This window comes from Babylonia areolata, chromosome 7, assembly GCF_041734735.1.
Source record: "Babylonia areolata isolate BAREFJ2019XMU chromosome 7, ASM4173473v1, whole genome shotgun sequence".
Taxonomy (NCBI): domain Eukaryota; kingdom Metazoa; phylum Mollusca; class Gastropoda; order Neogastropoda; family Buccinidae; genus Babylonia; species Babylonia areolata.
In genome coordinates, this window is record NC_134882.1 from 23,124,852 (window position 1) to 23,139,406 (window position 14,555).

At 45.1% G+C, this 14,555-nt stretch overlaps 1 protein-coding gene across 1 annotated transcript in view; it reads left to right on the forward strand.

Annotated features, from left to right (window-relative positions):
• Window positions 1-14,555, forward strand: part of LOC143283803 (uncharacterized) — an 88,068-nt gene that overhangs the window by 66,267 nt on the left and 7,246 nt on the right. The window contains exons 19-23 of the mRNA XM_076590173.1: window positions 1,614-1,817; window positions 5,052-5,343; window positions 5,933-5,997; window positions 9,370-9,542; window positions 9,857-9,966. Of these exons, the coding sequence (XP_076446288.1) occupies window positions 1,614-1,817; window positions 5,052-5,343; window positions 5,933-5,997; window positions 9,370-9,542; window positions 9,857-9,966 (844 nt within the window). The remainder of the gene's footprint in view (window positions 1-1,613; window positions 1,818-5,051; window positions 5,344-5,932; window positions 5,998-9,369; window positions 9,543-9,856; window positions 9,967-14,555) is intronic.

Below are 14,555 nucleotides of genomic sequence, written 5' to 3' on the forward strand. Positions count from 1 at the left end.
TGAGGACCTGCTCTGTGGGCATGCACCTCATGTCACGCAGTGAATGATCTTTTGCATTGAAATGTCTGGTGACATGGGTGCCAGTGTTCTGCAGGATGTGTGTCCTGTGGAGGTAGAAACGTGTTCTTAGTGCATTTCCTGTTTCTCCTACATACTGGGCCCCACGACACTGCTGACAGAAGAGCAGGTATATGATGTTTGAAGACATGCAGGTCATTCTATGTCTGATGCTGACAATTTCTCCGGTGGTGTTCCTGGAGAAACCTTTCCCCTCCACCAAATGTTCCCTACAGATGACGCACCTGTCGTTACATTTCACCACCCCAGCCTGTTCTTGTGTAGGTATGACTTGAGGAGGGGGGGAGGGCATGATCAGGTTTCGGATGTTCCTGGAGTTTCTCTCCCCAACAACAGGCACATCAGGCACAGCCTTTTTCATGCGTGCACCGTGTGGAGCAGTGCCTGTTGCTCCCTGAGCCAGTCACGTAGTGGTGGGTTGGAGGGGTGATGAGTGATGACGAAGGGGACCCTGGTGTTGACGGGTTGGGTCCTGAACATCAACACCTCAGCTCTGGGGAGACTCCGTGCCTTTGTCAGAGCCTGGTGTAGTTTGCTCGCTCTGTAGCCACGGCTGAGGAACATGCTCATGATGGCAGCAGCATGTTTTTGTTTTTCAAAGTCTTCAGTCTTGGAGCAAAGGCAACGGAGCCTCAAGAACTGGCTGTAGGAGATGTTGTTTTTACAGTGATGAGGATGGCATGAACGATGGTGGAGGTAAGCATGAGTGTCTGTGGGTTTTGTGAACAGTTCAGTGAGGATGAAGCCGTCATCAAATTTGATGAGAATGTCAAGGAATGGGATGGACTGTCTGGATGACTGGACTGTGAATTTGATGGTTTGATGAGCATATATATATATATATATATATATATATAAAACAAAGTTGAAAAACAACACCTATTTTGTTAAACAAAAAAATAAATAAAAAGATACATACATACATAGATATTCCAGCTTTTTTCAGGCCTGTCTGCGTGAAATTCGTAGAAATTGTGTTATTTTGTTTTGCTATATTTCTTTGTATAAGATCCGGACATATCTCCCTGGGGGGCCGGTTGGCCACAATGCTGCGCCATTCTGTTTTTATCGTTTCACTCGAAAGACTAGCACCCAGTGGGCACCAATCAGAGAAGGAAGGTGTGTGTTTAAAAAGAAAAAAAGGAAAAAGAAGGAAAGAAAGAAACTGTTCGTGCGGTAATCGATAGTGGAAACCTGGTTTCCGTGTCGGGCGTTTAATCCATATGGTCACCCCCTTCACATTTGTGTGTGTGTGTGTGTGTGTGTGTGTGTGTGTGTGTGTGTGTGCAGTTGCATGGGTGTGGGTGTGGAAGTACTTGCTTTTGTGAGTATAAGTGTAAGTGTGCTACCGTGCGTGCATATATTCTCATGAGAAAGTGTATAGCATGTATCTCTTTGTATGTGTGTGTGGTTATGCTTGTGTGTGTGCGTGCGTGTGTGAGAGTGTGTGTATGTGTGTGTGTGTGAATCTCAACCAGGTAACCCCCTGTGTGTGTGTGTGTGTGTGTGTGTGTGCGCGCGCGCGCGCGCTGCAGGACAAGCGGGTGAAGACGGCCCTCCGACGGCTGCTGAACGAGAGGCTGTTCGGCATCAGCGACAAGAAGAAGTCTCGGCGAGAGGACGACACGGCCGCCGACAACTGGACCAACCCAGACTCCATTGCCAACAACGTCAGCGACACGTCCTCCGTGGTCGGCGGCGTGCGCCTCGGAACGCGTCAGACTGGACGTCCGTTGACGGTGAGAAAGTGGTCGTTGGTGGTGGTGCTGGTAGTTATGGTGGTGGTGGTGGTGACAGTGGCGAGGACTATCATTGTATTGTTTTATATTGCATTGTGTTCAGTTGTATTATATTGTATTGCTTTGTCACAACAGATTTCTTTGTGTGAAATTCGGGTTGCTCTCCCCGGGGAGAGCACGTCGTCACAGTGCAGCGCCAACCACATTTTTTCCCGTCTGCAGGTATAGCTGTGTCACTATCAAAGTGGATTTGACAAAAAATTCTGCTAGGGACAACCTTTCTGTTGTCACGGGTTCTTTTACGTGCACTTAGACCATGGTGCATACGATGTAATGTCTACATACGTTAGTATTTGTGCGAAAAGACATTAAATCTCATTAAAACCTTGTTCTGGATATTGCCCTTGGAAACGCGGACGCTACCAGCAACAACGGAGCCATTCAGGATCAGCTACTGTCGTGTTAGGATTTTTTTGTTTTTTGTTGTTGTTTTTTTGTTTGTATGTTTTTGTTTTGTTTGTTTGTTTGTTTTGTTTTGTTGACTCACTTGTGTAAACAAAGTGAGTATGTTTTAACCCGGTGTTCGGTTGTCTGTGTGTGTGTGTGTGTGTGTGTGTGTGTGTGTGTGTCCGTGGTAAACTTTAACATTGCCATTTTCTCTGCAAATACTTTGTCAGTTGACACCAAATTTGGCGTAAAAATAGGAAAAATTCTGTTCTTTACAGTCATTTGGTTTAAAACAATAATGCACTTCTGGGATGGGCAAAAGATAAAAATAAAAAAGAAGCCAAACTATATGCAAACTGAATTTACTGTAGTATTTATATTTTCTTATTCTCTAAACTTGGCACTTTGATCTGATGTTCTGACACAACAACAAGAGCAGTAATTTTTATCATTTTTTGTTCAAACAGGAACTTCTTTTGCTAAGCATGGATGTTATATTTATTTTGCATGTCTTTGGTGCAGATAGTAAAAAAGAGAAATTAACTGTAATTAATGCTGGGGGGGGGGTGGTAATTTGCTTGAAACTGATCTTTCTCACCTTAAACATTACATTTTGAAATTATATTCAATACATAAAAAGCTTGTGTGTTTTACTCTGCGTACAGGACTTTCACTATGTTCATTTGCCCAAGTGGTCTTTTTTCGGAAAATACTGAAATCAATACTACGAGTGGATTTTATAGATCTATTGGCTGAGCCCTGAAGGTCATGGGCAAAAATCAGTTGCGTACACAAATTTACACACATTCAAAGCGCGTGCTCATATTCCTCTCGAAGGACGCCATTTTGTTCAAGTTCTTGACCTGCCCGTTCAATCCTATATTCAATCAACAATACACGGTAACATGTGATGGAAAGTTGGAGAAGGAGGCCGTTAAATATTTATTCTGAGAAAGATTTGTGAACGCCTCATTACTTACTGGATTATTCCCCAAACTGTCATAAAAATATCAAAAAAATCAGTCGGAATTCACAGCTGAAAATAATAAACCATGAGAGTTAATACCCTTGATGAAAGGTAAAAATTTCCAGTCTTGACTTTTCTCAAAATGAAGTCCTTTTCACTTCATACGACGTTTAGGAAGTACTTGTACTTGGCTCTACATGTTATTAGTATGACAAAATACTCAATTTTCATATCAACTTTAAAACTATAAAACTAGAATGAACATAAAAGAGAAATTGAATCGACCGTGTTGTACTGCATTCCCGGCGCGAGTAACTAAACTTGTACATCTATCTAGATCCAGAGAAAACGGCCAAATGTTGCAGTGTGATTGCGGCGATAGCCACGTCTCCTTTACCGCGGACTTAAAAAGAATTTTTAATTGCCCTTAAAGATTTTTTGAATGCCCAAGATACACCAGAATATTATGATTTTTAAACGGCGTTCTCACTGCGAATGCCGCAATCGATTTATCGCCCTTAAAAAAGCATGTTTAAATATTAAATTTTAGAACTTCAGTTGAGGAGCCACGATAGTGTATTGGGTAAGACAGTTTCTTCTCACCCGAAAACGTGGGGTTCGAATCTGCCATCAGAACTTTTTTCTTTTCTTTTTCCTTTTTTTTTTTTTTTTTTTTTAACCTGAAGCTTTACAATAACAAATACAGAACACATTTTAACGATTAGATTACAAGTGAGTCTTGAAGGCCTTGCCTCTTGTTTTTTGTTGTTGTTTCTTTAACCCGGACTTTCTTGGGTCGACCACCGTTTTATTTAGTATATAAATTATACAATCAACAACATGGAAATAATCAAACCAATACCCGGCATTCCATAACTATGTCATAGCAATAACATTTATGGAATAAATACAACTTTTCATTTACTGATTTTGGGCTTGTTAAAAAAAATTGAAAAATAAAAAAAATTAAAAAGGACAATAATATGGTAGGAAGCTGTACAATCATACAATTATCTCTTCCTTTTATCAGTTTTTTGTGTGTGTTTTTTTTTTTGGGGGGGGCGGGGGGGGGGGGTTTGGTTTGTTTTTTGTTTTTTGGTTTTTGTTTTTTTTTGTTTGTTTGTGTGGTTTTTTTTGGTTTTTTTGTTCGTTTTTTGGGGGGGGCGGGGGGTCTTCTCTTTTGACATCTTCAATTACATGAAAAGTACAACATAGCATACACTAAAAAAAAAAAAAAAATTTTAAAAAAACACAGAAAACGAAATAAAAGAACTACATATCAGGCGTACATCAATCAAAATTATCTTGTGGTTTTTTGTTGTTGTTTTTTTCAGATGGACAATTTTCAGTTCATTCGGTGTGTACCAAAGTCTGCAGTATCGTGTTAGCTTTCATTTTGAAATGTAATTAACGCACAAGCTGTGTTCGTAGATTTTATTTGGATGCAAGCACACAACACTGACCTACACACGGGACCTCAGTTTACCGCCCAGCATCTAGACCACCACTCAAGGTCCAGCGGGGAGCAACGGGGGTAGGGGGGAGATGATCCTGGGCCGTACATGGGACTGGAACCCGTGGACACAGGCTTCCTGGTGGGGCGCATTACCAGTAGGCCGCCGCTACTGTTATGATGTAATGGCCATGAAAAACACGGTTTTCAAGACCGTTCAGTTTAACGATCTGTTTCCGCCCTTCAGGTGGGGGGGGGGGGGAACACCCAAAAAACAAAAAACAAAAAACCCGCACCTTCCCAGCGTGTCTCGCGAGAACCTTGCTTAACTAGTGTGTAAAAAAAGCGCTTCTGTTCGACCTTCCAGCAAGGGAAAGTGGCGTTCGCCGAAGTGCACGACAAAAATGGTCAGAAAGAAAACAACGCAGACTCCAACCACCACGAGCAGACAAACGAAGGCAGCGCCAGCGCCGCCAACGCCCAGGCGCGGGGACCCACCCGGGGTGGATCTCGCTTGCCTCCCCTGCGAACCCCGACCATGCCTCCGAACCGGGTGTTCACGCCGGCCAAGTACCCGAAGTGGGGACTCTGTGTTACCGCCTCTCAGCGTGCCATGATGGTGTCTGGGATAAAGAGAGATCGGACCTTCCTGTCTAAAGGTTGGTGGGTTGGTGTGGTGTGGGTGTGTGTGTGTGTGTGTGTGTGTGTGTAAACGGGGTGCGTGCGCGCGCGCGCGTGTTTGTGTGTGGGTGGGTGTGTGGACCGGCTGAAGAGAGACCGGACCTCCTTGTCTAAAATTCTAAAAATAAAGGTGTGTGGGAGTGGGGTGGGTGGGTTTGGGGAGGGGTGCGTGTGTGTATATGCATGTGCGCGCGCGCGCGTCGGTGTGTGTGTTTGTGGGAGTATTTTATCTTTACCAACGTTTCGTCTCACTCCCACCTGTGTGTGTGTGTGTGTGCAGGCACTCAGTGTGAGAAATCACAGGAAAATAGCTCTAAGCGGAAATACGAGACCGTTCTATTTAAGTTTTTTTTTTTTTTTCATTTATGCGCATGTGTGTTTGTCTGAATGAGTCTAGGATGAAGGTTGAGGTGTCTTTGGGAAGAAAAGGATTTCTGAGGGTTATGAGAACAATGATATAAGTATGGTGTGTCCCACTATATCGTTGTTTTGTTGTTGTTTGTTGTTGATGTTTTTGACTGTACCTAATTTCCTCTCTTTTTCTTCTTTATTTCTTTTCTCCTCCAGCAGCGTGGTCTGCGAAGACGGATGACAGTATGATTCTACCTCCACACTCCAGAAGCACTGGCAAGGTGGGTGATGCTTCTTTGTCCTGTCCCGCTGCGTCACGTGGCTGCTGTGAATGTCTTAGAGAGAGAGAGGGAGATATCATGTGGTCAAAACTGATCGCACGAGGACTTGCATTTTCCACACATTATTTACTGCTTACTGCTCCTTTAACCCTCCAGGGTCCATGTTGCCTTCATCATGGTGGTTGTGTGTCAGTGCCTGGGTTCGAACACAGCTCCTTCCTGTCCATCCCGTAATGTTGTCTGTCCACTTCTTTCTTTGTCTTTGCCTGTGAGGCGTTAAAGCAATGTAAATCAGGAAAACAAGCTGACAAAGAGACAGAGAGAGCGAGAGAAACGTTTTGTTGTGTGTTCATCACCAAAGCGCTGGAAAATAAAGGAATAAAGCTTGTATAATCTATGACATTTTATCACAACAAAATTCTCTGTGTGAAATGAGGACTGCTCTCCCCGGAGAGAGCATGTCGCCTCAGTGCAGTCTGTTTTTTGCTCCTTTGGGTTGTTTTTTTTTCCATGTAAGTGTAGTTCTATTATGAAAGCGGGTTTGTTTCTACAAAATTTTGCGTAAGGGCAACCCTTTCGTTGCCACGAGTTCTTCTACGAGCGCTGGGTGCATCCTGCACACGGGGTCTCGGTTTGTCGTCTCATTCGAATGACTTGCATCCAGGCCACCACACAAGGTCTAGTGGAGGGGCGAGCAAAATCCCGGTCTTGATATGGGACTAGAACTGGCTTCCCCCTTTCTTGGTAGGGCGCATTACCACTGAACCACCTCTCCGTTAGATTATTAAACGATTATGATTTCTCCCGGTACGCGTGCATTTATTTATTTTATTTATTTGTTCATTTATTTATTTATGTATTCATCTATCCGTTGACAGATTAAATAGTTAGACGTCCTCATGGTACACTTGCATCATTTATTTATTTGTTTATTTGTTGTTGTTTTTCATTTATCTATATATTTATTGATCAAACAGACGTTCTCCTTATACACGTGCATTTATTTATTTATCTTTCTAGTTTATTCACTTGTTTCTTTTTTTATTTGTTTATTTATTTATTCATTCATTTATTCATTCATTTGGTCTTTGGTGGTGGTGTTGTTGCAAACAGTTTCAGTTTCAGTTTCAATAGCTCAAGGAGGCGTCACTGCGTTCGGACAAACCATATACGCTACACCACATCTGCCAAGCAGATGCCTGACCAGCAGCGTAACCCAACGCGCTTAGTCAGGCCTTGAGAAAAAAAAAACCAACAAAAAAACAAACAAACGGGGGAATGAATAATAGATAAGCTTACATAAATAAATAAATAAATGAATAATAATCATAATATAGAAAAAGGTAGTAGTAATAATAATAGTAATACTAATAAAATGATAATAATTAAAAAAAAGAAAAATGGTGATAAATAAGCGAATAAATGTAAAACATGAAGACACACATTCACACATACACCCACACATGCATAACAGAAATGCACCAAACATGCAGTTTCACAGATATGAAAGCACAGTCAAATACATATAAACGTACATGAGCTCCAACACACACACACACACACACACACACACACACATACACACACACACACACATTACCTTGCACCTCCTCTACCCCCCTCCTCCACACACTCATTTCTAGTCTACGTATCGCAGCTTCCACGGCAAAACACACACACACACACACACACACACACAAACACACACTCACAGAGATGAACACTTACTTGTACAAGCACACACACATACGCCCATATCTCCCACCCCCAACCCCACACACATATATACAAAGATATATATATATATATATATATATATATATATATATATATATATATATATATATATATATATATATATATATATATATATATATACGTTCCAATATCCTGTTGCTCCCACAGTGTAGGCATGCATACACTCACATACCTCATCCTCTACCCCACGTCCCCCCGCACTCCCACCTCCCCTCACACACACACACACACACACACACACACACACACGTACACAGATCTCTCCTGACACTTGTGTACACATACACTCTCGCGCATTCACAAACGCACTCAAAAGCACAGACCCACACATCCACACAAACACACACATACACACACGCACAGAGGCTGCCACTGACTGGCCGCAAGAGGGATGGGAAAAGATCTCTGATGCCAAGAACGTGGCGTCTAGTGTGTTGCTCAGTCTATTGTATTTGGAAAGGCCCACAGAGACTCTGTTCCGTTTTGAAGAAATTTGCGCAATGTTGGTTTGGAAATGATGCCGATATTTGTTTGATTTGCAAAGCATCGTGCTCTACCTTTCATGTTAGACTTGCGGCCGCTCCCTCTCTCTGCTTTTATTTCTTTGAGGCGATCGATGGTGTGATGGCCTTGTACCTGTTCTTTATGGTATTCTTTGATTTTTCTGAGGATTTCCGATTTTCCTAGATGTAGGCCGCTCGTTGGTGTTGCGTTACCAGCAAGTCTGTCAGCTCGCTCATTTCCCTTAACACCTGCATGTCCCGGGCAGTATGACCATGTGAGTTTTTTAATCTGAAAGTTGCGCATTGCCTTATGCCACTCTGGGCTTCCCATTCCGTTTTCAATTTTCTGTATGATGTTCATTGAGTCGGTTAGAATCATGGCATGTTGGTTTCCGGGCGTATGGATGGACGATAGCCACTGGAGGGCATGTGTCGCAGCTTCAACTTCCATCGTTAGGCTGGAGGTTGTGACTTTGTAGGCAGCATTCTCTTCCCAAATTGTTTTTCCATTTTGTTTCGCAGTGAATCCCCAACCAGACTGGTCTTTGGTGACTGAGCCATCTGTGTATATGATGATGTCCTCTTCTTTACTGTTTTCTTCTATGAGTAGCTTCACTTCCGCATCAGTTTTGCCCTCTGGCCATTCCCGACAATGTCTTCCTAGAGTGGGTGAAATGACTGTGTTGAATAGATGGTTGAGGTTTTTGGGTTTTTTCTCCCATTCTTTTGTTTCTTTCAGGTCTTGTAGTCGGCATACTAGCTGGATTGTGTCTTCTGCTTGTCCCATCCATGATCTTCCTCGTCCTAGACTGCTGCCTTTTGGTTCTTTGACTGCGTCATGCAGTGGGTTTTGAGGGTTTTCTAATGCTTTGAAGTAGGTCTTGACCTGTTCTAACTTGTTTCTGGCCTGCACTGAAGGTCAAGCAGGTATCGCATGGTTTCTGTGGGCGTGTCTTTTGTTGTTCCAAGGATCAGCCTCATAGCTTCATTTTGTACTCTTTCTAATTTTAGGAGGTTGCTTTGAGACGGTGTTGTTAGCCCAAGTCCGTAGTCGATCACACTGAGGACGAGTGATTGGTATAGCAGGAAGAGGTGGCGTTGTTGCAAACAGACGGAGGAGACGGCAGACGACGAGAGCTTCCTGGACCCCCACCGGCCGGACACGGAGGAGAACGGGAAGGAGAACGAGGGCGGAGGAGAACCGTGGGCCCACAGGAGAGGCCCTCCCCCTGGCAGTTACGGCAGCAACAGTACCTCTGTGTCCTTCACCAAGTCCTCCGGCAGGTGGGTGGCACCCACAGTGAGTGAACACACACACACACACACACACACACACATACACACACACACACACACTCTCTCTCTCTCTCTCTCTCTCTCTGTCTGTCTGTCTGTCTCCCCTCTCTCTCTCGTTTTTTTTTCTTTTTTTCCCTTTCGATCTCTCCCACTACTCACAGGGGGGAGAGATAAAGGGGGGAAAGAAATGAAGACAGACTGTGAGAGAGAGAGAGAGAGAGAGAGAGAGAGAGTGCGTGTGACAGAGGGTCGTACATGTACATTCCCCAGCATGATGAACTAAACCAAGTGTTTCCACACAGATCCCCTCTGGACTTTGACGACCGACGGCTGAGGAGGCTACTTGAGGAATTGTACAAAGACAAGAAGTTCATGGACAAACTCATCAATAACATTGACAAAGACCATCTAGGTAAGTTGGGGATGAAAGTGGTGTGTGTGTGTGGGGGGGGGGGGGTGGCAGACCACCTAGGTAAGTTGGGGATGAAAGTGGTGTGGAGGGAGGTGGGGGGGTGACAGACCATCAAGGTAAGTTGGGGATGAAAGTGGTGTGGAGGGGGTTTGGGGGGGGGGGGTGACAGACCATCAAGGTAAGTTGGGGATGAAAGTAGTGTGGAGGTGGGGGGGATGACAAACCACCTAGGTAAGTAGGGGATGAAAGTGGTGTGGTGGGGGGGGGGGGGGATGACAAACCACCTAGGTAAGTTGGGGATGAAAGTGGTGGGGAGGAGGGGGTGTGTGTGTGACAGACCACCTAGGCAAGTTGGGGTTGAAAGTGGTGTGGTGGGGAGGGGGGGATGACAGACCACCTAGGTAAGTTAGGGATGAAAGTGGTGTGGTGGGGAGGGGGGGGGGATGACAGACCACCTAGGTAAGTTGGGGATGAAAGTGGTGTGGTGGGGAGGGGGGGGGATGACAGACCACCTAGGTAAGTTGGGGATGAAAGTGGTGTGGAGGGGCGGGGGGGATGACAGACCACCTAGGTAAGTTGGGGATGAAAGTGGTGTGGTGGGGGGGGGGGGATGACAGACCACCTAGGTAAGTTGGGGTTGAAAGTGGTGTGGTGGGGAGGGGGGGGATGACAGACCACCTAGGTAAGTGGGGGATGAAAGTGGTGTGGTGGGGAGGGGGGGATGACAGACCACCTAGGTAAGTGGGGGATGAAAGTGGTGTGGTGGGGAGGGGGGGATGACAGACCACCTAGGTAAGTTGGGGATGAAAGTGGTGTGGTATGGAGGGGGGGGGGATGACAGACCACCTAGGTAAGATGGGGATGAAAGTGGTGTGGTATGGAGGGGGGGGGGGGATGACAGACCACCTAGGTAAGTTGGGGATGAAAGTGGTGTGGTGTGGAGGGGGGGGATGACAGACCACCTAGGTAAGTTGGGTATGAAAGTGGTGTGGAGGGGGGGGGGGGATGACAGACCACCTAGGTAAGTGGGGGATGAAAGTGGTGTGTGTGTGTCGGGGGGGGCGGGGGGGGGAATGACAGACCACCTAGGTAAGTTGGGGATGAAAGTGGTGTGGTGGGGGGGGGGGGAATGACAGACCACCTTGGTAAGTTGGGGATGAAAGTGGTGTGGTGGGGAGGGGGGGATGACAGACCACCTTGGTAAGTTGGGGATGAAAGTGGTGTGGTGGGGAGGGGGGGATGACAGACCACCTTGGTAAGTTGGGGATGAAAGTGGTGTGGTGGGGGGGGGGGGGATGACAGACCACCTTGGTAAGTTGGGGATGAAAGTGGTGTGGAGGGGGGGGGGGGGATGACAGACCACCTTGGTAAGTTGGGGATGAAAGTGGTGTGGTGGGGGGGGGGGGGGGGGATGACAGACCACCTAGGTAAGTTGGGGTTGAAAGTGGTGTGGTGGGGAGGGGGGGGATGACAGACCACCTAGGTAAGTGGGGGATGAAAGTGGTTTGGTGGGGAGGGGGGGATGACAGACCACCTAGGTAAGTTGGGGATGAAAGTGGTGTGGTGGGGAGGGGGGGATGACAGACCACCTAGGTAAGTTGGGGATGAAAGTGATGTGGTGGGGAGGGGGGGATGACAAACCACCTAGGTAAGTTGGGGATGAAAGTGGTGTGTGTGGGGGGGATGACAGACCACCTAGGTAAGTTGGGGATGAAAGTGGTGTAGAGGGGGGGGGGGGATGACAGACCACCTAGGTAAGATGGGGATGAAAGTGGTGTGGTATGGAGGGGGGGGGATGACAGACCACCTAGGTAAGTTGGGGATGAAAGTGGTGTGGAAGGGGGGGGGGATGACAGACCACCTAGGTAAGTTGGGGGTGAAAGTGGTGTGGTGGGGGGATGACAGACCACCCAGGTAAGTTGGGGATGAAAGTGGTCTGTGTGTGTCGGGGGGGCGGGGGGGGGATGACAGACCACCTAGGTAAGTTGGGGATGAAAGTGGTGTGGTGGTGAGGGGGGGGGGGGGATGACAGACCACCTAGGTAAGTTGGGGATGAAAGTGGTGTGGTGGGGAGGGGGGGGATGACAGACCACCTAGGTAAGTTGGGGATGGAAGGGGGGGGGGGGATGACAGACCATCTAGGTAAGTGGGCATGGTACTGTGAGGGAGGGGAGGGAGGAGTATACTCAGCTGCTCGCGGACACTCGAGGTCTGACCAGCGCGTTGGGTTCATGCGACGTACTGGAATCTGTTCTTTCTGGATTGCCTTCTGTTTCTTTCCAAGCAGATGTGGAGTAACGTATATTTCATTGCATTGCATTATATTGTGTTGAATTACTTTTTTGTCACAACAGAGTAAAACAAAATTTGTGAAATTCGGGGCTGCTCTCCTCTTGTAGAGCGCGTCGCAACAGTACCATCCTGTTTTTTCTGCAAGTTGCGTTTGTTTCACTATCACGGTTGATCTTTTCTACAAAATTCTGCCAGGGACATCCGTTTTGTTGCCATGGGTTCTTTACGTACGCTAAGTGGATGACACACACGGGACATCGGTTTACCGTCTAATCCGAATGACAAGCGCTTAGACCACCACTCAGTCTAGTGTGGGGTGGGTGTTAAAAAGCCTGGATCGTATGTGGGAATCGAACCCCAGGACACTCCTAGTCAGGTGCATTACCAAAAAGCCATCGCCCCACTGGTTTTGGATCACTGCCTACGCTTTGACACATCCTTGGATCTGAAACTGAACTACTCGTGGTGGCTGTAGCCTGGTCTGCCAAACTAAGGGTAAGAATCGTGAAGCATTTAAAGCCTCCACAACCCCAGCAGTGTGTCAAAGCACGGCAACCCAGTGCCAACCATCCCCAACAGCGTGTCAAAGCACGGCAACCCAGTGCCAACCACCCCCAACAGTGTGTCAAAGCACGGCAACCCAGTGCCAACCATCCCCAACAGTGTGTCAAAGCACGGCAACCCAGTGCCAACCATCCCCAACAGTGTGTCAAAGCACGGCAACCCAGTGCCAACCATTACTGAAGTGGGTAACTGTGAGGACCATCCATCCATCCATCTGTCCAACCAGTTATGTCCTCTGGTGCCTGATTCCTTTCATACACTTTCTGACACAGAGTGTCTGTCTCTAGGATATACGTTTTCTCGTTTTGGTGGTGTTGTTTTTTGGGGTTTTTTTTGTTGTTTTTTTACTTAACTGAAAATAGTCCCATAACACTCGCACAAAACGATAGAGTCTGTTGAAAGTCATTATGTCACGAATCAATCAGGGATGTGTATGGACACCTGTCACTTTTATCTTTTTCGTGTTCCATTGTCCCATTTATCTCGTGTCCATTTTATTTTAGTTTAGTTTATTTTTTTTTTTTAGTTTCCGTGCATGAGCATTGATGACCTTTATAGTGTCACATTTAGAGCTGTATTTCGCATTTTATTTCTTTCTATAGACTTTGGAACAGTGCCAAGATTAGTTTCATATCTATTACATTGTCTTTGTGGCGTTGGTTACTTTAAATATGTATGGAACTTTCGCAGTTGAAATCAGCTGTATTACAATGTATTCTGTAATGTTAGTGTGTTGCTTTGATGAATGAGGTGCTTTGCCAAAAAAAGTATGGAGTCTATGGCACCCCCCCGTGGGGATGCCGGGGGTCTTTCACTATAAATAGCATCCCCGCCTTCTGGAAATTATCTGCTAGAAATTTCCTCTTTTCTGTCACTCTCTTTGTTTCTGCCGTTTTTTCTTTCTTCACTGTTGTCTTCTTTTTCTGCCTTCCCAGTCCATTCCCCTTTCTTTTTTCAAGCAAACATTGACACTTTTTTTCTCTTTTCTGCAGTCTATGATGTACTATCTGTGCTGTTTTGCTCTGACTGTTAGGTCACTGATGTAAACACTAGAAAGGGCACTAGCTGCCCATTCTACAGTGTTATTTGCCTATATGGCTTTTTATATGTATTTTTTTGTTTGGTTTTGAAGTTGTTGGTTTTTTTTCTTTTTTTGACGATTTTTTGTAATCTGGGGATGATAGATTAAGCGGAATGGCTGGCGTCCTCATCATGGCGTAGTCTTATAGTCTTATTTGCCATAAGGAGCTAAATCGTTTGGATACTGTATCGTGAACCGTGTTTTGTTGGTTTGTCTTTGTTCGATTTCATTTAATGTCTATCCACATTAAGTGATATTAGACATAAAAAAAATAGGCGGGAGGAGGAGGATGGAGGGAGGAGGGAAAGGGATTATATATATATATATATATATATATATATATATATATATATGTATATAATTTTTAAATCAAAACATTTACAACAATCAGGCTGAAATAATAACTTCCCAGCTCTAAAGCATATACTGATGATAAGCGTAAAAAATATTTTTTAATGTTTTAACAACATCTTAATTGGACTATCGAACAAAAATAATTTTTTGAAAAAGTCCAACATTAACAGTGACAAGTCCAAGATATAGACATAAATATATACATATTAAAAAAAATATATATATAAAAAGAAGAAGAAAAGAAGTTGTAACAGCAACCCAATTGGACTATTTAACAATGATTTTTTTTAATCGAACA